We start from the raw sequence: 22,359 nt of genomic DNA, 5'->3' as shown, positions 1-22,359 counted from the left end.
CCAGAAAAATACATTTTGACTTGCTCCTTTTCTTTTCTCCCCTTTTCTTCCCGATTTGGCATGCCCAATTCCCAATGTGCACTAAGTCCTCATGGTGGCGTAGTGGCTCGCCTAAATCCGGGTGGCAGAGGACGAATCTCAGTGGCCTCCGCGTCTGAGACAGTCAATCCTCGCTTCATATCACGTGGCTTGTTGAGCGTGTTACTGCAGAGATTTAGCACATGTGGAGGCGTCACACTATTCTCTGCGGCATCCATGCACAACTCACCACGCGCCCACATTATAGCGACCATGAGGAGATTACCCCATGTGACTCTACCCTCCCTAGCAACCGGGCCAATTTGGTTGCTTAGGAGACCGGGCTGGAGTCGCTCAGCACGCCCTGGATTGGAACTCGTGACTCCAGGGGTGGTAGTCAGCAGCAATACTCACTGAGCTACCCAGACCCTGCTCCTCCTATTCTTTAAAAAAGCAAAGATCTGGGTTACAGTGAGACACTTACAATGGAAGTGAATGGGGCAATTTTTTAACGTTTAAATACTTTTTCAAAAGTATAGCCACAAGACATAAACATTATGCATGTTATCATGATGCTAGTTTGATAAATTCACAAACCTTTTCTGTGTAAAGTTATTGGCAATTTTACAACTTCTCTGCCATAACGATATGATGTAAACAAACTGTAAAAATAACCATTTAAACAACTTTACAGCTCAAATAATACACAAGATTTAACAGAAGAAGGAATATATATGCTTATATAAAATTGTAAGCATCACATTTCTGCCTTTTATACCCTCCAAAAAACAACTTCCATTCTAAGTGCCTCACTGTAAACCAGATTTGTTATTTTTTCAAAACATAATTTATGTGCTAATCAACATTATGCCACAAATGTTGCCGATTGACCTTAACTTGATGGTGGACAATAGAGAGCTGTATAATCTAACATATGGACCTGCTATTTATTATATTCTCATTTGCATTAATACATTCTTATATTGTTCATATTCAGTGTTGAGTTTGAATACAATGTAATTAGTAACTGCAATCTATTTACTTTTGAGTCAAAAAGTAGTGTAACACATTACATTTTCATTTCTAGTTAGCAAATTACAGTTATTTACTTTCAATTAAGTTAATTACTTTTGAGTACATTACTTGGGTTACACGTACTGTATTTCTAAAATAAGATTATGTATGTATAATGCATTAAGAATATGAAATATGTTCATATGAACATCTGTTTTAAGTCAGTTAAAAAAAACATTTGTTTACAATTTTAGAGAAGTAAATAGTAATTTGTAGTGGAGTACTCTTTTAATGTCACTTACAAAACACTGTTTATATTAAGAATTTATTTCGATATGTTTATTACATTGTTTTTCATTTGTACAATATATGGTTATAAAAGCCCTCATAAAAGGTAAACAATGCCCCTGAAAATCTATTCCAGTGAGCAAATATTGCCGCTAAATAAAAGAATAAAAAATACCTCTCTTGATCCTCTTTCTATGGCTATTGTGACTCCATGCCCATGTCATCTGTTATTTAATTTCTCATAATTATGTAATGCTGTTCTGCAAAATGCCCACAGGCTGCCAGCATCTGGCCTGAATTACAATAAACCAGATGAAATACGTTTGTGAGAGCGTGACCTCAACTTGTTTGAAGAGGTCCCTAGATCGCCATCTGTTCAGCTCATCGTATTCTGCTGCTAAATAACTGGTTTATCATGTTCCCTCTTGGTCATGCTTTTATAAACAAATATTTATTGCTTTAAAAGCGACTTACAGTATAGTTTTTAAAAGTCAACTTGTCTAAAATGTGTTATTTTACACGTGTTTAATTTTGTGTTTTTTATTTTATTTACTAATTATATTTTCAGCAAGACAATTTGAGTTACAAAGTTTAATAAAAATATTAGCATGAATTTCAGAATTTCTTGGTGTTTGGCATGCCCCCCTTTTGTATTAATAACAGATTTAAGAATTTCCCAAGAGCATCTGCTTCAATGGAAGCAAGGAAATCAGACCTTGTGTACAAAGGAATTAACAAGCTCAATAAATGTTACAAATGTACCTATAGGACTACTGTCTGAAAAGTAGCGCAGGGTCTTAAATATTTCTTGTCCTTTTTACATGATAACATCTTTCAAAATCCTAAGACTTTGTACATTTCTTGGTTTAAATATGATTCTGAACCCCAGATTTTCAGTTTGGTTTCAAACTTTTGAACCCCCATTGTATGTCTCACTAGGAATCAAACCCTTGAGCTTGCTGTTGCAAGCCTCATGCTCTACTATTACAGTGTAAGGAAATGTAATAGCAGAAGAGGTTGGATGTGTTGGATAAATATAAAAAGACTAAAATGTGTATTGCACATAATTATTGTTCAATGGGGCAATTTGAACTGTTCATAAGATGGATAGCCTGAGGGAAAAAACTGTTCTTGTGCAAGACGGTTCTGGTGCTCAGAGCTCTGAAGAGTCGGCCAGAAGGCAACAGCTCAAAAAGGTATCATAGCTTGTAATGTAAAATAATGAGATATTTATGATGACAGAGCAGGCTGCATATATGAAAATACACAGAAATATTACGTCACACTTTAAATATATCTTATAAATAGTATATGTCAGAATTTTCAAAGCTCCATAATTTTTTATAGTGGGCATGAATGGAGTGTAATGGTGATTGAGAGATATACCTCAAAAGCCGGTTGTATCATATTTGATACATATGGATTTCAACTGTCTTTTTCAATAAAATAATATACAAAATTTTAACCAAGCACACGTTTTTTATATTCAGCAAATAGCCATTTTAAAATATCAGTAACAATACAAAAATTACTGTTACTTTTACTTTATTAAAATAAGCTGTCATTTCACCCAACAAAAGAGTCACTTTTCGAAATCTTCTCGAAATTTCTTCAGTCCAATTAAACTTTCTTGATACCGCAGCCATACTAGTTGATGTTCTGTTGCGGGTACATCAGGACTCCTCCCACTGAAACTCGTTTCTTGCTCTCTCATTGGCTGTAGCTCAACGCTGTAGTTGTATTCAGTCAAAACATATTTTTGGGAATTTGGAATCGCAGACAGGTCCAGATATTTAAAATTCTAGATATCTCACTGATATCGTTGACGTGCTGGCACTTCTCTCAGATCGCGTCTTTGATAATTCATATATTGTGATCGCCGCTCACGTGAGCAAGATCTGATTTGCCAACGATTACAGGCTTTTGTCAGTAATCAAAACAAAACTGTCGGCGAGCAAAAATCAGGCTTAAAATCGTATAAAAACCCTATAAATCTTTGCTGCCGATTTAGAGCTCCCGCGCCTTTTTTAAGCTCTGTCAGCAGCTATACCCTTCTCCGTAAACACAGACTGAAGAAATTTCTCCATGTTTCTTATGCACAATTATTAATTTGCAAGTACTTGTAGGTATCACTCATTAGGAGCTTAATATTATTAATAAACCTATATTTCCCATAAAAAAAAAAAAAACATTCTTACAACAATTTCGGTGATAGGATTGAATGAATTAAGTAACTTTTTTATGTCACAATATTTTTCTAAAAGGGGGAAAATGAAATGGCAACAGGGTTGCGCTAAAAATAGGTTAACACATTTTTACTATTGCATGCCGACATATCACCCAGACTTATGTATTTATTATATACAGAACATTCCCTTGGTACTGGGAAAGTAATTTATAAATGAGTGTCAATGAGCATTTGAGACCTACACTGACGCAAAGCCCCAGTGGTGACACCATGCACTGAAATCACACAGTGAGTTTTTTTTTTAATCATTATTATTTAATATCTACATAAGGAGGCTGAAGTGCTGCTGAGATACTGCGGGTGAGTAATAAGCAGATCAGGCTGACATACAGGCCGAGAAACTTCACACGCTACAGACAAAAGCTTTTACTGTCGTCATACACCTGTGCCAATGAGTAATGCTGCTATTTAAAACAAGCAGCATGCACTTACAAAATATAGCTTCAAGCTCGAATGTAGGATGAGAGATCCCTCTTTCTCTCTATGTGCTAAAATATGGAGTAAATAACATATACCACCCTTGTTTTGGTGTGACAAACCCTGCTCCTGGATGACCACTCTCCAGAAGAATTTAGTTCCACCCTTCTCCATCATCCATCCATCCATCCATCCATCCAGGAGCAGGGCTTGACACATCTTAGCTAAAATGTGACTGACCTTTGGAGTGCCCACATCTTCCTCCATGAGTGTCTGGCTGGGGGAAGCAGGGGTTTGTGGGAAAGTGAATGTATCAGTATTGGACTGCAGCAGAACAGGAGAACGCAGGTGGCATGCTGCCTGGGGATCAGGGCCCACTAGATAGGAAACTGCATTGGTCTGCAAGGAGATGAAGACATTTTTAAGAAAAAAGGAACATTTCTATGGTTATACCATTTTTTGGATATGCACTATGGTACCTTGGAGTACCATGATATATGCGAAAGTTCCATGGTATTAGCCTATGATACCATCACAGTACTATGGTACTACTACATTGCTGCGCAACTAATAATTTTTGAGGATATATGCGATACCTAAATTGGCGTCCCCTTGCGTTTTCATCTTCCAGGTGTCCACAATTGTGCCCCGCTTATTGTGGTGCTGGCGTTCCCCTTTTTCTGCCACCCCGCAAACATTGCATATATGTTTTTGCACCTCTGCCACCACAGTAAGTTTTTGTAAGTGCAGCATAACATAGAGTAGTTAACTGCATTAGCCTTCGAGAATAGGGTGCAGGCATTTACTGTATAAGCAAAAAATTACCAAAGATTTCCATGGTATTTCATGTTATTCAAGCAATGCACCCAAACATGATTTTTTCTGTGGTATACGGTCACAGGTTAAAGTGAAAGAAGAAGGAATGATGGATTATAGTTTTTGTTTGTCATGACTCCAATATTTACATTGTTATACCAATGTAATTTCAATATGTCTGGGTAGACTTCACAGATGGGGTTACCTTGACAACAGTCTGCTCTGCGACAGTGCTAGGGCGGCGCTGGCTGGCGTGCAAACGTTGTTCCACAGGGAAACTGCTGCGATGTGCTTTCAACCGCTCCACAAGCAGGTAGTAGATAGCAGCAAAGTGGTTAAAGCTATTGTTCTGGAGAGACTGTGACAGAAACAACAAGAGGGTTTGAAGAGCAAAACAGACAAGGTGAGAGAACAATGTCAAATTTCAATAAGCACGTTTTTAATATATTCAGAAAAACAGCTCCACGGGAGAAGCAGATTTGCAATTCAGAGGAGAAAGATATTATTTTGTGATTAATTGATTATTTTATAGCAGGGTTTTTCAAACTTCTTAATGCAAAGGACCCCCGAATATGATGATCCTCTTGCAAGGGACGCCTTTTCTAAAATATAAAGGCTATAAAACCTATTTATAGAGTAAGCAAAATAGTAATATTATAAAGAAATGTTGTTTCCAAAACAAAATAATCGGTTTTAATTTGTCATTATGCCTAAGCAATAATAATAACAATAATAATAATCACAATAATAACAATAATAATAATAAAAATAATTTTGAACACTGTTAAAGACTCCATAACACTAGGGAAGGAGGACACAGGGAAACGGGTTTTCCAGACTCAGGTAAGGCTTTTAATTGCCACTTCAATGCTTTACATGCTTTACATACTAAAATACTTTCACACACTCAACAGTTCAGAGGTATGTAGACACTCAAACTCATTTAGCTTCACAACATATACTCATTTAGCTTCACAAAATAATCTCATTAGTTTCACAACATAAACTCATTAGCTTCACAAGCATCGTCGGCTTCCTTGTGCCCAATGCTCTCTGCCTCTCTGCTGGTGGCTTGGCCGTTTATATGCCGCTCTCCCCATGCTCACTGGAATTAAAGACAGGTGTTAGACATAATCTAGCTCAGGTGTAAGCGCCCTTACTGCTTTCCATCTCTCTGGATGGACACTTGACCACACCCCTGCTGCCACCTATCCTCACTGCCCAACTACCACTCCTGTCTACCACTCCCCCCATTTCTGGAAAGGAAGTCGGCGACAGCCATCTGCGCCCCCGGTCTGTGAACCACTTTGAATTTAAAGGGCTGGAGAGCCAGATATCACTGGGTGATCTGCGCGTTGGTATCCTTCATGCGGTGGAGTCATTGGAGTGGGGCGTGATCCGAGCAGAGGGTGAAGGCCCGCCCTAGCAGGTAGTAACGGATAGTGAGGACCGCCCGCTTGATGGCCAGACACTCCTTTTCCACGGTGCTGTACTTTGTTTCCCTCATGGAGAGCTTGCGGCTGATGTACAGCACCGGGCGCTCCTCCCCCTCCACCACCTGTGAGACCACGGCCCCCAGCCCTCTGTCTGAAGCGTCTGTCCGCAATACGAAAGGGAGAGAGAAATTAGGTGCATATAAAAGCGGCCCCCCAAAAAGTGCGGCTTTAACTTGCGTGAATGCCTGTTGGCACTGCTCCATCCACTGGATCAGATCTGGATCCCCCTTTTTAGTGAGATCAGTCAAAGGGATGGTGACATCTGAATAATTAGGCCTAAACCTCCTTGGCTGGGATTGGCTGGCTAAAATAGCCAGCCAATCCCAGGAACTGTCTTGGGTCTCGGGCAGGTCACAATCGCCGCATTCTTGTCAATTTGGGGAAGCACCTGGCCGTGGGTTTGCTGTGAGCCCCGCCCGTCGCGGTGATCTCAGATCCAGCCTCAGATGCTGCATATGCCACTGCCAATCATTACTATAAATTATGATGTCATCTAAATAGGCAACGTGGTAAGCCGAATGTGGTCAGATGATTCGTCCATGAGGTGCTGAAATGTGGCTGGAGCCCTGAACAAACCGATCGGAAGTGTCACAAATTGGTGTAATCCAAACGGTGAGGAGAGGGTTGTTTTTTCACGGGAAATTGGTTTCAAGGGGATCTGCCAATAACCATTTGTCAAATCCAATGTCGAATAAAATCGAGCAGTGCCCAACAAATTAAGCAACTCTTCAATGCGAGGCATTGGGTATGCGTCAAATTTAGACACCACGTTGACTTTTCTATAATCCACACAGAACCGTACAGACCCGTCAGTCTTAGGAACTAGAACAACCGGGCTGGACCAATCGCTGTGGGATTCTTCTATTACCATCCTTTCGAGCATTGCATCCAATTCTTCCTGAACTATTTTCTTTTTTGTGCTCAGGCAAATAGTAGGGACTGCTACGTACCACCACCCCTGGCTCTGTCTTGATGTGGTGCTGGATGAGGTTCTTACGAGAGGGCAAAACACATCTGTAAATTCCTGTTGCAACTTGGCAAACTATGCGACTTGATAAGGTGAGTGGTGGTCCCCGCAAGTGACATGGTGATATGATTAGATTTTGTAATCACCTCCGGCGAGGTTGAGGTGATATATTTGACATGCGCCCCCTCTATCGGTTTGCTTTACTTCATAAGCGATCCCCCACTCATCGTGCAACCTCAAAGGGTCCTTGCCACTTGGTGAGTAATTTGGAGCTCGATGTGGGGAGTAATACGAGTACCTCATCTCCCGGTGCAAATTCCCGTAGCCGAGTTCCGCTGTTATACAGGTGGTCTTTCTTGAGCTTGGAGCAAATTCTCCTGTGATAGTTGCCCCACGGTTTGGAGATTTGCTCTAAGATCAAGAACGTATTGAATTTCCACCCATAAAGCAGCTCGAATGGGGAAAACCCAATGGAGGCTTGCGGGACATATTGTACTGCGAATAACAGGGGATCTAGCCATTTGTCCCAATTTCTAACATCCTCAGGCATGAATTTACGAATCACGTTCTTAAGGGTTTTATTAAATCAATCCACCAGGCCATCTGTTTGTGGATGGTAAACGCTGGTGCAAATTTACTTATCATCCAATTATTCGTAAAGCTTATGTAGTGCCCGTGACTTAAAGATTGTGCTGATCGGTGAGGATATATTTTGGAATCCCCACCTGGGAGATTATTTTGAAGAGTGCCTCCGCAACACTACATGCCGAGATGCTGCGTAGAGGCACTGCTTCCGGATATCGCATTGCATAGTCCACTAGATCTAACACAAAGCGATGTCCATGTACTGACTGCTCTAATGGCCCTTCGAGGTCCATGCCAATTCTCTCGAAGGGGACCTCGATCAGTGGAAGATGGTGCAATGGTGCTTTTGGGGTGGCTGATGGATTCACCAGCTGACATTCGCGGCATGCCGCACACCACCTGTGAACATCGCCTCCAATGCCCGGCCAATAAAAATGGGCTATTAGTTGGTTCAGTGTTTTCCTATCCCCTAAGTAACCTGCCATTGGATTATAATGAGCTGCCTGGAAGACCATTTCCCGGCAGCTCCGCTGTATTAAGAGTGTTCCAAAGGGAAATCCCCTTCAGGAAATCCCCTGAGGATGGGAGGGGCCGCAGCCTCTCCCCCTCATGTCATCCTGATGTGGAGCTGATGAAGATCACCCCTCCCCTGCCAGAGCATCACACACTTCACATCTCGTCGCTTTTGTGCAGGGCCTATCCGTGCATATTCCCTTTCATACATTTCTAATTTCAGGTCAATTAGTCCCCAAAATCAGTGGATGAGTGAGGCGGAACTAACCACGCCCTCCACTCTATGTTTTGGTCCCTGGAATTTAAACACAAGGGTCACCACAGGGTAGGTGTGAATATCCCCATGCACACACTTCACCCTCACCATTTTAGCTGTGCCCAAAGCCTCATGTTGAAACAAGTATTGGTGGATATTGGATTGATTACAACCCATATACACCAATGCTTGATGAGAACCCCCCTTGACACGTATCCGGTACGCTCCGGCCCGGTCGGGGGCAGCCTGCGGCGTGTCGGGACCCGGACCACCATCCCCAGCTCCTTCACAGGGCACTGATCCTGGAAGTGTCCCGGATCCCCGCAACTCAAGCAGGCTAGCCCAGGCGCCACACACGCACCTGCGTCGGCGGACACTTCCACCTGAGGTGGAGGGCATGGGGCACTGTAGATGCTAGGGGCGGTGCAAACCCCCACGCACGGGGAACTGGCCTCTGTGGTGGGGCTCCTTGCCTCTGTGGGGCAGGAACGGGCTCTGGAAAGAGATCAGAGTGAGAGGGAAGGGGAAGAGTATGGGGAACACACAGGGGGAGGGGAGAGAGAGTAGGAGGGTCCGCTGCCATATGGTCCTCCACCAGTCGGACAGCTTCCTCCAGCGATGCCAGGTGGTAGCACTGGTTCCACTCTGCCATTCCTTTTGGTAGTCGATGGATTAGCAGCTCCAACACCACCTGGTCGATCACTCCCACGATGTCACGAGCCCCCATCAGCAGCCAGCTTCATGGAATGAACCAGCTGGCGATTCTGCTCTGGACTGTGGCCAACCCGCTACAGGATGGACTTCTTCAGGTCCTTATAAACCAGGAAGTTAGCTGCCGGCAGTTGTTGAGATGCAAGCTGGGCTTCCCCAGACAGCAAAGGGAGGAGCCTGGCCGCCCACTGGTCACGCGGCAAGCCCCAGATCTCCACGGTTCGCTCGAACAAGTCGAGGAAGTCTTCAGGGTCATCTTCCGCCCCATCTTCAAGAGCGTGGGTGGGGGCAGGGGGCTGTGGTTGTCCGAGGGCATGGCCGGGGCTCTCTTCTGGCTGAGGAGTGTCCCGATCGCATGCCGGTCCTCTGCTTGAGCTTGTAGGATCTCACAGATCCGGCTATCTTGGTCTTGGTGAAGCTCAAGCAGGGAATGTTGGTGGGACTGGTGTAGGCCGGCGAGGGACTGGAGGATCTCTGCCAACTGTGAAGACTCCATGGGGTATACTTCCTCCAACATCAAACCCAGTTTTCAGCACCAGTGTGAAAGACTCAACAACACTAGGGAAGGAGGACAGAGGGAAGCGGGTTTTCCAGACTCAGGTAAGGCTTTTAATCACCACTTCAATGCTTTACATCTTTCACAGACTCAACAGTCCAGAGGCACGTAGACAGTCAAACTCATCTTGCTTCACAACATAAACTCATTAGCTTCACAACATAAACTAATTAGCTTCACAAGCATCGTAGGCTTCCTAGTGCCAAACTCTCTCTGCCTCTCTACTGGTGGCGTGGCCGTTTATATGCCGCTCTCCCCATGCTCACTAGAATTAGAGACAGGTGTTAGACATAATTTAGCTCAGGTGTAAGCGCCCTTACCCCCGCTCTGCCACAAACACCTAATTATTAAAGTATTATCTGTAAAATTGTCTAAAAATATATACAATATGTAATAATAATCATGATAATAATAATGTATTAATTAATGATAATAATCATTAAAATCATCTGCAAATCCCCACCCCCAGTTTGAAAACCCCTGTTTTAGTGCTAAATAAAATGCTAATAAAAAAAGTAGTGCAATCAACTGACCTCAGTGGTCTTCTCCATGTCGATGCCGAGGGTGTGCATCAGTCTCAGTACTTGTTCACTGTGCTCAACCAGGCATGCTTTACTCTCGCTAGGCAGCCCCTGTCTGTAGAGCACCGGCCGCTGGGATGGGACCTCCTGCATCATCCAGCGATGCTCTTTGATCTGACTCAGGGACAAACGCCTGGCTGGGTCTAGAACCAACATCTTCCTGATCAAGTGCTCACAGTCTGTAAGGGGATGTAGTGAGAGAGAGAGAAGGTCTCTGAAACATGAATTATGATGTGTAACTTTTAGCAGTGTTGGGGAATGTTGCTTTTGCATTACTTTTTCGGATCATGGCTGAGGGGTCTCTCCTCCAGAATGGCAGCAATGTTTGACTTGAATTGTTTTTTACATTTGAAGTGGTATTACATGCTGTTTCATGTGTTTAATAAAAATTGTTTAGTGTAGACACAAACACCGCAAATGACTACGTAACTATGCCATGGGAAAGATTTTCAGTGATATTTGCCATTAAATGTAATATACAGTAAAAGCTACCATGTTCATTACTTATTTGAAAAAACAACTCAGTTGCTGTGGTGTAAATTCACAAAGTAACAGGTTATTTCCAAAACATTACATGTTACATTACTTTTTTAATAAAATATCTATACTGTATAGTGTTCTTTTGATCTCCTCACCTTCACTCATAAAGTAGGGGATGCGGAAACGGCCTTCCAAGACCCTCTGTCTGAGTACTGGAAGGCTGGGGCCGTCAAATGGAAGAGTGCCACACACCAACACGTACAAAACCACCCCCATGCTCTGAATGTCACACACAAACACAGAGACAAAATCAATAAAAAAAGCATTAAACTCTAACTAGAACCTCGAATAAAGGACCACCCACACATCAAACAGGAAAGAACAATTATGTTTTCAATCAATTGAATAACCATTAGTTGTTGACGCAATCCTCTGTGCTGCCTGAAATTTCACAAATACATTTATGGCAAAAATGTTGTCAGCTGTCAGCATTTAATAATAGTTAACTTCAACAAAGTTGCAAAAAAGAACCGTATTATGACATGTTTTATCAGATATGGCACCATGGTAATACCATGGCATTTCTTGGGAGTGTTATGTTAATTCTATAGCACATGAATTGGTAATCTCTCATGTTATATATCTCAAAATACCAAGGTATTATCCTCTGATCCTGTTAAGGCCCCTTGTATACTTCCTAGAAAATTGAAGAATGAATGGGTGTGAAGTCATTTAGAACAAAATCTGTCCAAATCACTATTTTATACACCCATCTTTGCAGTGGTATCAGTATCATAATAAAACACAATAACAGAGTGTAATTGGCACATATTATGCCACGTATAGTGAATTAGCATCAATTCAGAGCCCATTGTACATAGGGACCACGATTTGTTTCTGACAGGCAGCAGAGTCCCTAACCCCACCCTAATCCTAACCATATGGAGCCTGTAAGGCTGAATAGCCTGCAAGGAACAATGGATGGCACATTTCTCCCATTGTGGAATTCAGAATGTAAACATAAATTACACAATATCTACTGCATATACAATATACTGTATTACTTTATATAATCACTGGATTATTAAAACAGCTCCTTTAATTGATCTCATGTGAATTCAACTCATAGAATGAGGCATGAAGTCATTGATAACCCATTTTAATGTCATATTAGTTAAGGTTTTACACACAGTCTTGCGCGTCCTCATATTTAAATGTACCTCTAAACACCCCCCCCCAGCAGCGTGGCCGGTGTCTGAATGTTCGCAAACAGTATGTCGTTGCTCAGCTGTTTCAAAACGAAGAAGAACTTCTCAGTAAGTGTGCTGGTGCCTTTACTGGTCACAATAATTTTTTTAAGTCTAATAAGATGCAAGATTCTAAAATTTCACTGTGGTCTATGAGTGTCATACAGCCTTATCTGCTAGTCACAGTCTGTATATCTCAATAGAAGCTCTTACCCAGATGTCCAGTTGTGGACCCTCATACTGCTGCCCCTCAAACACCTCTGGAGCTGCATATGGGGGGCTGCCACACCAAGTGGTCAGGGGCTCCCCGGGACGGAAGAAGTTTCCAAAGCCAAAATCTGCATCGGAATTTAACCACATCAGCACTCACAATATTCATTCATTGATTAGGACATTTTAAAGATTACTTATATAGAAAGTTTTACGAGTTTACTGGCTCATATATTTCTGGAGCGCATAAAAGTAAATGCATTTGATGTGCTGTTCATAATGGAGGGGCTAGAGCACAGCATAGGGCTTCAGCTCTGAGATCACCCCCAAACTATCTGACAAAAGCGAGAAAAAGGGGGAGGGGTGATATTTTGAATATTTTATTCTATTGACAGCCATATATTTTAATAGCAATTAAAACAAATCTCCTTAATAGTTTTGTGCAAATGTTTTATATATTTTTTATTATTATTATTAAGTGTTTATATTGCCTTCATTAATGTACATACTTCCAACAATAAATGCACTTGTGTTGTAAATTGAAAATTTTTCGCTTCAGATTTATATATCTAGTATCATAATAAAATTGTAAAGTAAAAAGATACACTGTCAACTAAATACAGACTAAATATTTTATAGATAATATTTAATCATCTCTTTTGTCTTTAGTGCAATGACAAAATAAAAGCCAATTATTAAACTTTGTAAACAACATGTTGTCCTTTTCATATCACACTTACTATTTTTGCCACGCAGAATAAATGTCACTTTATACATTAAAATAAATAGCTGGGGGTCCTCACAAGGGGATCATCATATTTGGGGATACATTTTCTAAATGTAAATTTAAAATAGAATACTGCACAATACTGTTTGTATTCTGCAAACTATTTAAAACAAAACAAATAGTATGTGAAACTATATATGCTGAATATGCAATAATAAATGCTTCAAACTGTAGTACACTGTGTTATATTGTTGTCTAATGACCTCATTACATTGCATGTTTAATTCAGTGGTGTTCATCTAAAAATAAAAATACATTTTGTGCTTATTACATTTGCGATGGTTTGCTTCAATCCTTTTTTTTCGAACTAGATATGGAAAGTAATGTCATGTGAAAATGCAAACGTCATAGCACTACATGTATTCCTAGCAGTGTTTCCTTTTGTGTACTGCATATTTTAGAAAATATCCAAGTCATCGTCCATGCAGAAAATTGCATACTGCGTAGAGTTTTCATATTGCACACTGCTAAAAGAGTACAAGTAGCGTGAAAGTATGCTATTCCAAACACAACCCCAGTTCCAATAAACACTTACATTAGCTCATCGAATTCAGTGTTATGCACCAAATATGGAAATAATTACATTTAATCAGACAGATCTGGTTACTGTTGCAAACTCATATATGACCAATAATCCAATAATTGTACATATAAACCTTCAGATGGCTAAATAGATTCCTGACTGCGTTTCGGCTGGCCGGCAAAAACATCTTTAGTTAATCAGTGGCGGGAGGAAGTGAGTGGTGTGACAGTTTTGAAACAGGTGGTACTCAATGACTGACTGACTGTACACAGACATCAGAAGGGTCTGAGTCTGCTCATAGACAACCAGCAGTGCATAGCAGTGACGCAGATTGAGTTGTGTAATGTAATCCATATCATTTAAAGATTAATTGACGTGCGTCACAGCTGATTGACATAGATTAATGATTGTGTCAAGGTGGGAATGAACGAGACACATAGGGTGCAGGTTTTGAGGTTGGCTATAAACAACGATGCTGTTGTCCCTAAAGCAAACAACTAGAGTAAGCATATAGTTCTAAAAGTAAAGGAGAAAAAAAGTCTAATTAGTTTGAGGCAAACTGGCTTGGTTATGAAGCAATGGTTATGGATAAACTGGATAAAGAATCCATAGGAAGGAAAATTCACAAATGACATCCCTTTAATATCTCAATTGTTTCTCCAAGACTGCAATGAGATTAAATGGAGAGCAAAAGGAGACTTTTGCTAAGTTTCCTACTTATCAGATGTTTCTCCTGAGAAAAGACCCTTGCAATCTCACATGTCACCTTTAGAGTTTCAGAAACGTATTCAATCTTTTCGCCTATACTTTAACGGACAGCAAATGTCCACTTGAGTAAAGACAAAGTGAGTACCAGACATGCATGCAAAAAAGATCACACTATTTTTTGACAGAAATAGATTCTCAATGCATCTGCTTGCTTCGTATTGTTATCTCTGTACAGGAATGACACAATGGCAATGCCCTGTAATGCAGTTTCAGTGCCTCTCTCCAGCTTGGTATGACATAAATACAGACAAACTGTCTGGCTCAAGGCTCTGTGCTCTGTGTAGTGACTGGTACTTTTAGCACACAGCATGTTAGCTGCCTCACTGTCACCCCCCATTCCTACTGGTGTCTTTGTACCGCAGTCATTTTTCAACATCACAAGAATGCAGTAACATTCTTGAAAGGAAAAAAAAAGAAGAGGATTGTTTTTCTACACAATTCTGCATGATGTCTAGATAACATCTGGGACTTTATGTCAGATCAGTTATTTAGGAAGTTTTTTGTTGATCTGTTACATGTTGGTCTTCATGAATTTCACACTATGTGCTTTAGTGGTTGACCGATATGGGCTTTTTAATGGGCGATGCCAGTATCTAGAGTAGGGAGGCCAATGTAACACTGATATGTGTGCACTTTCATGTCCTAGGGGTTGATTTTTAATAAAACAAACCGATTCCAACACATACATATATATATATATGAAGGTTCTATTAAAACTGTCTTGGAAACATTTAACCTGGCCTTCATCATTTATTTTTGGTACTCATATGCCTTTCATGTATAGGCTTGATTGTTTTAGTGGGTTAAGGGAAAGGAGGAGGCAAGAGGCAATATAAATAATAGTTTTAATATAAAACTAAACCAAAACACACAAACATAAACACACAGAGCAGCTGCCTGTAATTCTCTCTCTCTCGAACCGTTGTCACCAGCCACCTTAATCCCTCGTGCGCCCCCATCAGGCTGATTAGGGACTGGGTGTGCTTTGTTCCAGCCTGGCCCCGCCCTCCTCCGCTCTACAAATATTTATTATAAATAACCAAATTATTACATGTTTAAAACTATATGATCATCTAAACAAAGAGTGAAATTATATATATATATATATATATATATATATATATATATATATATATATATAAATTATTTCACTCTTTGTTTAGATGATCATATAGTTTTCATATAGTTTAAACATGTAATAATTAGTATTTTATATATATATATATATATATATATATATATATATATATATATATATATATATATATATATATTTATGTATAGGCTTGATTGCTTATGCCTTGTCATTGTCTTGTAATATTAAACTCTGAATATTGTAAAGCGGGTTAAAGGAATGGAGGAGGCGAGAACCGGCTTGGCAATATAAATATTATATAAAACTGAACCAGAACACACAAACATAAACTATATATATATATAAATGATTTCACTCTTTGTTTAGATGATCATATAGTTTTAAACATGTAATAATTTGTATTTTTTATATATATATATATTTATTGTTTTAAAATTATTTCAACCCATTTTTTAAAAATTATAACTGTCCCACAGTTGTGGCATCATTTACACCACACAAAACAATTTTGCCCATAGCAGAGCTTTTTTTTTATTTTTTAAAGTTAGTTGTATTTACTTGTTTACAAGGTCAACAAAATCCAAGTAAAGAGATGAAATACGGGTATGATGTTTTGATATTAAAAAGTAAAATCAAGTTAAATTTCACCTATGAGCAGAATATATGTAAAGGACTTCATTTTCAATCAAGCTGTAATTTTGCCAAATTATTCCAAAAATTTTGTGTGAAAATATTATATAATTCTTTGTATTCAGGTTCCATAAAATGTTTTTATTGCCTCAACAATGTATAAATGTTATTTCTACCATCCTCATTTCCGCCACAGAATTCTATCAAACACAACACAGAATTTGAGATGTGCAGGAAATAACACGACTGGGAATTGTCACGACTTTCAGAAAAAATGGCTCATGGAAAACCACAGTGCTAAACGTGCACAAAGTTGAAGATTTTAGAACTCACAGACTAACACACTTTTGTTACAGTATTTAGTCAAACATAGAGAGTTATTGGCCAGTACAGATAATTTCTGCAAACATTGGCTAATATATGGCCTGGATATATCACACCCCCTCAGTAAATCATAACAATTGATCAAATAAAATATTAAGAAATAAAAATCACCATTATTATTAAATAGACTTGATAGATGTGTTTTTCAAGGCAAATTCAGTTTAAGTATGTAGTGTGCAAAAAGGGTTACGTGATTTGCAACATGAATGCAACAAAAACGATTACATCATATTACAAAAAAGAGATAGTGTTCTGCATGAACGGTATGAGTTGTGGTATACGTCAATGTTTGAAGAATGAACTGTGCAACCAAATCCAGTTTGACTGATCTCACTGAGTAAATATGTGATCCCATGATAGACTTTTGCTGGCATTATGTGTGTGTGTGTGTGTGTGTGTGTGTGTGCAATGTGAGAGAGAATGCACAGGAGAGGGTAATGGCTAAGTTCATAAAGTACATTAAGTTTTTCCCTTAAGTAGACACTTAAAGTGTGATTTCCCCTTATCTTAGGGATTGATTTAAGCGTGTTGCATTTAATCACTTATTATGTCCCTACTAACTTTCAGAAAATCAGAAATGTCCCGACCAACATTTGGGCAATTTGGCCACTACAGCCACCAAACAAATTTTCAAAAATAATGATTGTCTCAGATTAGGTTTCCTAAACACTCCAACAGCCCTACCGCCATTCTACATTATTCTCGAAAGGTAATACCGCCCCAAATTCACGACATTGTTTGAGGCAGAAGTTGACGGTTAAAACCACTCAAATAAACAGAACAGTGCCATGTTGCTTACACTTCTCACGGATGTCAACCTATGTTTGGCTTACTAATGGTTGTCTCTGCACATTAAACTGGGAAAGGAGATAGTAGGCTACTTCAACTCCATACTGGTTTAACTAACACCTAACCTTCTTATAACCGGTTTCCTAATTGTCAGAACTAAGAAGGAAGATAGGACACCTTCTCTTACCTGCTATCTTAACATTCATGTGTGGATCCAGCAACAAGTTCTCAGCCTTCAGGTCCCTGTGAACAATGTTGCGCTCATGGCAGTACTCCACCGCTGAAAGGATCTGCCAGAACTTCCTCTTTGCGTCCATCTCACTGAGCCGCCCGTGGCTGGCCAGGTAGTCTGTGTTGCCAGACAGGGATCAGGTGTTATTGGGTCGTCATCTGCACATCCAGGCAACATGTCATAGTCATGAATTTTTAGTGAGAATGGCAGATGGTGAAAATGAGCAGGGACAAGGCAGGGAGACAGATCGGTTTAACAGTATGATAATTTAATTCCTGATTAAGTGCTTTTTGGGGCTTATTATAGGGGTCATATCATAAGGAATAAAGTTTTCATTGATCCTTTGAGATAAAACAGTTCATACAGAACTCAAACTCTCCTCCAAAAAGACTAAGCAGCACAAATGGCTTGTTATGAACTTTCACAACTTTCTGATGTCTTTACATTGACATATAACATATTTACGCATCAATAGCACCTATTTGGTATTCAGAAACTGGGGTCGCCCTCACGGTGAGGTAATATGGAGGAAGCAGGATAAATACTCTTAGTCCTACACACCAGAAGAACAATTGATAAAAGTCTGTTGAACCTTGCTGTTTCTGGCTGTGTGTAGCACCTGCTACTCTGCATATCCTTCTAAAGGATCAAGGTTTTAAAATGAATGGAGAAGTTTCTTTTTAAAGCTACACTGTAACTTTTGGCCCTCTAGCAATTGAAGCATGAGGAGAAACATTTTAGATGTTTAGATTTTCTGGGCAATGCAAGTGAACCATTATTTAATTGGAAGTAAAATTATAATGTAGAGAACATGGTAAAAAAATTATACAAATTACTGTGCTATGAAATTGCTATATTATAAACAACTTGAGATGAGCATACATTTATGGGGATCTACCTTGTACCTATATTGGCTTTTAGATGTTTATACAGGCTATCCGCTAAAAAGAAAAAATAGTAAGTGTCCACACACTGATTTAAGTGCTCCAAAAATACTTTATTGGCTTACACTTCCTTGCAACGTTTAGAACATTAGGTCCGGCAAACAAAAATAATAATAATAATATTTTTTTCTGCTAAAAAGACAATTGAAAGTGACAACAACTGCATATCTGTGACTGAGGTAAATTTGTTTTATAAAAAATAGCCAAGAACATCGGCACACACACACACACACGCACACACACACACACACACACACACACACACACACACACACACACATGCTTTGGGAATCTCAAAACAGCAGCAATGTTCTGAAATACTCAAAAGTCATGAATATTGGTCAACATGTTTCAGTAATTTCACTGGAAAAATTAAACGTAAACAAATTGCGATCTCTAAACTCACGAGTAATATTCTATTCATTAAAGCATGACAACCAATATAAGCTGCAACAACCATACCAGAAAACATATCCAAGCATTATAGCAGGTAAATAACTTCACCAAAATAGTTAAAAATCCATTAGGAGAGTGATTTCATGCAGCATCTTACCATCTGTTGCACTCTCTTTCTGCATCCCGACATTCACTCGAGTCACGACACAGCTGGACAATCTTTCTGAGGCAGATTATGGATGTTAACAGACAAGGAGGAATGACGAATGCCTGTTATTTCGTGCCAAATCCATCCCAACCGCTTTAAATAAAAATCATTATAGTAGGCATACCGTAGTGATTGGGGTAAGACAAGGACAGGGTTTTGAACGTGGATTTTTTTATGAACTAACTCAATTATGAATTATATCATTAATTGGTTGTTAATTGCAACCAAAAATCAGCTTTAACAATATCCCAGATGATTTCAGACTGACCTAAAAGGAATATTTGGGGTTCAATACAAATTAAGCTAAGTTCACAGCATTTATGGCATAATGTTGATTACCAAAAAAAGAAAAGAAGCAAAAATTGGGGTTACAGTGAGGCTTGGGTGTACAACACTGGGGACATGTCCCTCTCACTTTTCTCAATTTTTTCACTTCATGGGGCAAATGTGCATCTAATGTTGTGTCTTTCATACAGCAAATGTGTATATGTGTAAATGCAAATGTTAAAATTGAGTGGTCAGTATCTTAAGGGATTATAGTGGCATGAGCCCATCTGGATTGACTGTCCTCTGTATGTTTGTTTTGGTTGGGTGTGTGTTTGTTTTGTGTTTCATCACATGGCTTCATTTGGGGCTGGACTACAATGACAGCACTTTAAAGGACATTTTTAACTGCCGGCTCAAAAAGCCCTTTGGCTCCTGGGTAATGGGAGGAGTGAGAACTCTCTCCTTCTGGGAGTTTGTGGGCTACCTTTCCCACCATCAGGAGTGGGCCTCTTCTAGCCAATGGCTGCATCCCTACATAGAGTGTCCCACCACCTCAAGTCTATTTGCAGTCGGGTCAGCTGCAAGTCTGTCAATGACATCCAGGGGGCGCCTGTGTCTCCTGCAGCTCTTTCCACCATCCTCAAGTGGAGAAGGAAGAAGAGGCGGATGCCTGTGCCCATGTCGGCTGCAGCTCCTCAGGAGGGGTCAGAGTTAGCTGAAGCTCCTCAGGAGACGCCACCATCCCTCCAGTGGCCACTGTGTCAGTCCCTTTCCCTGCGCCACCAACAACCTCTCCAGTGCTCCAGCGGCTGCCGAGTCAGTCCCTTCCCCTGCTGCTGCTCAGTCAGTCCCTTTCCCTGTGGCCACCGAAGTCCTACCCATTTCCCAAGTGGCCATCAAGCCAGTCATCTCCCAGAGGCTGCCGACCCAATCATCTCCCTAGCAGCTGCCGAACCTGCCCAATTCCCTGCTGTATTGACCTCACTCTCGTCTGGGTCTCCCGCTACCATGCCCTTGCCCTGGTCTCTGGGCTCACCACTAACAATGCTCTTGTCTTCCAGTCCACCCTGGTCTCCTGGTCTTCCACCAGCTCCACCCTGGTCTCCTGGTCCACCTTGGCCCCTGGTAATCCATCATCTCCGCCTTGGTCTCCTAGTCATCTGCCGGATCCGGCTTGGTCTCCTGGTCACCCCCATCTCTGCCTTGGCCCCCTGGTCGTCAGCCGGATCCATATTGGTCTCCTGATCTTCCGCCATTTCTTTCGTCACCTTCAACTCCATCCTCTTGATTACCCCCCCGGTTGATGCTTCCTGCTCCCTCCATGGCTTGCCCCCTGTCTTTCTGTTCCTCCCTGGTCTGTCCCACCTGCGGTCACATGGTCTGTCCTGCCAGTGCCACCCTGGTTTACCCGCTGTGCACAACAGAATTATAAGCAAAAAGTAATTCAATTGCGTGCACCTTGTCAGATTCTGAACGTTGTTTCACCAAAAAAATGCTGATTTACTTTAACAGCATCCGCATGCTTTTTTGTATGAACACATGTGCGCCTCCACTGGGCAATGGAAAAGCAAGCTCCACACATCTCACATCTCACTTTACTAGGCTCTGTCTGTGACTCCTTTTTTTTTTAAATGTAAACTCTTTTTGAAGATCTTCATTAAATTGATAGGAGATCAAATCATGTACTTCAAATAACATTTGGTGTGATTTTATTGGTTTTACAAGCCATATCCTTGGCTACCTTTGATTAGAATACTCACGTGACTGAGAAGGTTACAACATACTGTAAGCTTTCGAATTAAAAAATCCCTCTCCAGCCCAAAAAGAGCATTTATTGATTCCACCCTGCAAAAACGACTAATTTTGAAAATGCCCCCGTTGTGACGTAGAAGATAGCAGTCATTTGAATTGCCCCACCTCCACAACATACGCAATCATCATGATCATATTCAATCAAGGGAGGCCCTCTTTCATTTTTGGAAAATGCAGTTCCACATGTGTAATGGCGGAAGGGCGTTCACTCTACAAAGATGCTAGCCAATCAGAACAGTGGGTGTTTCTTAAAGCTGTACTATGTGTTAAATAGAGCGTTTCAGACTGAGGGATAAACACAGGACAGAAAAAGGTCAAGTGATACTACATAATGACTGTTTTTTTTGTTCTACAAAACTTTACTAACATAATAAGTGGACCTCAAGGAAGAAAATGAAAAACATTTAAATCCATTACATGACCACATTAATATAAACAGCAGCCAAAGAATATGTTTTAAGATGTGGTTTGATGAAACTTGAGTGATTACAGTTAACATTCTATTCATCTTCATAACACAGGAGATTCATTCAATCTTAACCTATTAAAGGGGCTTAAAGGACACAGTATTCATCCCCTTCCATGCATCACAGGTGTTTTCTTAATACCTATAAATATGACAGAGTGCCATGAATAGGCATACACCAGTTTTTCATAAATCTAATCCAACAAAAACAACAGAAGCTAGCAGCATATATTCAGTCCCTCCAAATCATGGCACGAAAAGGCCAACCTGTTACAATCAGCCGACCATCCATTCACAAAAGAACCTGACTGTCAGCCATGCCTTGTTCAGATGAGAGTTGAGTGCTAATAAAAACAGCAGTCCTCTGAGTTAATCAGTTGTAGAGGGCATGATGATTGCAGTTGCATGCGTATGCATGCATGCGTCATACAGCCCATGTGTTAGGAACATGTAGGAGACTTCAAAGGATGCGCTGTGCATACGAATGCGCTGTGAAGCGGTGTGGTGCAGCATGAGTGGGATGGTTCGATATTCTGTTGACAGATGGCTTCACATCCCTGTTTGAGTATATCGCAAAATGTAATTTGCACCCAGAAAGTACTAAGGAAAATAAGCATCTAATGCACCTCATGATAATTTTGATAAAGATATTTA

The 22,359-nt window shown here is 40.4% G+C and overlaps 1 protein-coding gene across 1 annotated transcript in view; it reads right to left on the bottom strand.

Moving 5' to 3' along the window:
• The window catches only part of LOC127643241 (serine/threonine-protein kinase SIK2-like), a 43,628-nt gene that overhangs the window by 11,718 nt on the left and 9,551 nt on the right, over positions 1-22,359 (bottom strand). The window contains exons 4-9 of the mRNA XM_052125901.1: positions 17,568-17,729; positions 12,407-12,531; positions 11,102-11,225; positions 10,419-10,645; positions 5,007-5,159; positions 4,226-4,384 (exon numbers count right to left, since the gene is read on the bottom strand). Coding sequence (XP_051981861.1) covers positions 4,226-4,384; positions 5,007-5,159; positions 10,419-10,645; positions 11,102-11,225; positions 12,407-12,531; positions 17,568-17,729 — 950 coding nt within the window. The remainder of the gene's footprint in view (positions 1-4,225; positions 4,385-5,006; positions 5,160-10,418; positions 10,646-11,101; positions 11,226-12,406; positions 12,532-17,567; positions 17,730-22,359) is intronic.

The sequence above is a fragment of the Xyrauchen texanus genome, chromosome 4, assembly GCF_025860055.1.
Source record: "Xyrauchen texanus isolate HMW12.3.18 chromosome 4, RBS_HiC_50CHRs, whole genome shotgun sequence".
Classification (NCBI taxonomy): Eukaryota; Metazoa; Chordata; class Actinopteri; order Cypriniformes; family Catostomidae; genus Xyrauchen; species Xyrauchen texanus.
Note: the sequence above shows the minus strand (reverse complement) of the source record. Positions and strands in the feature narration are given on the sequence as shown.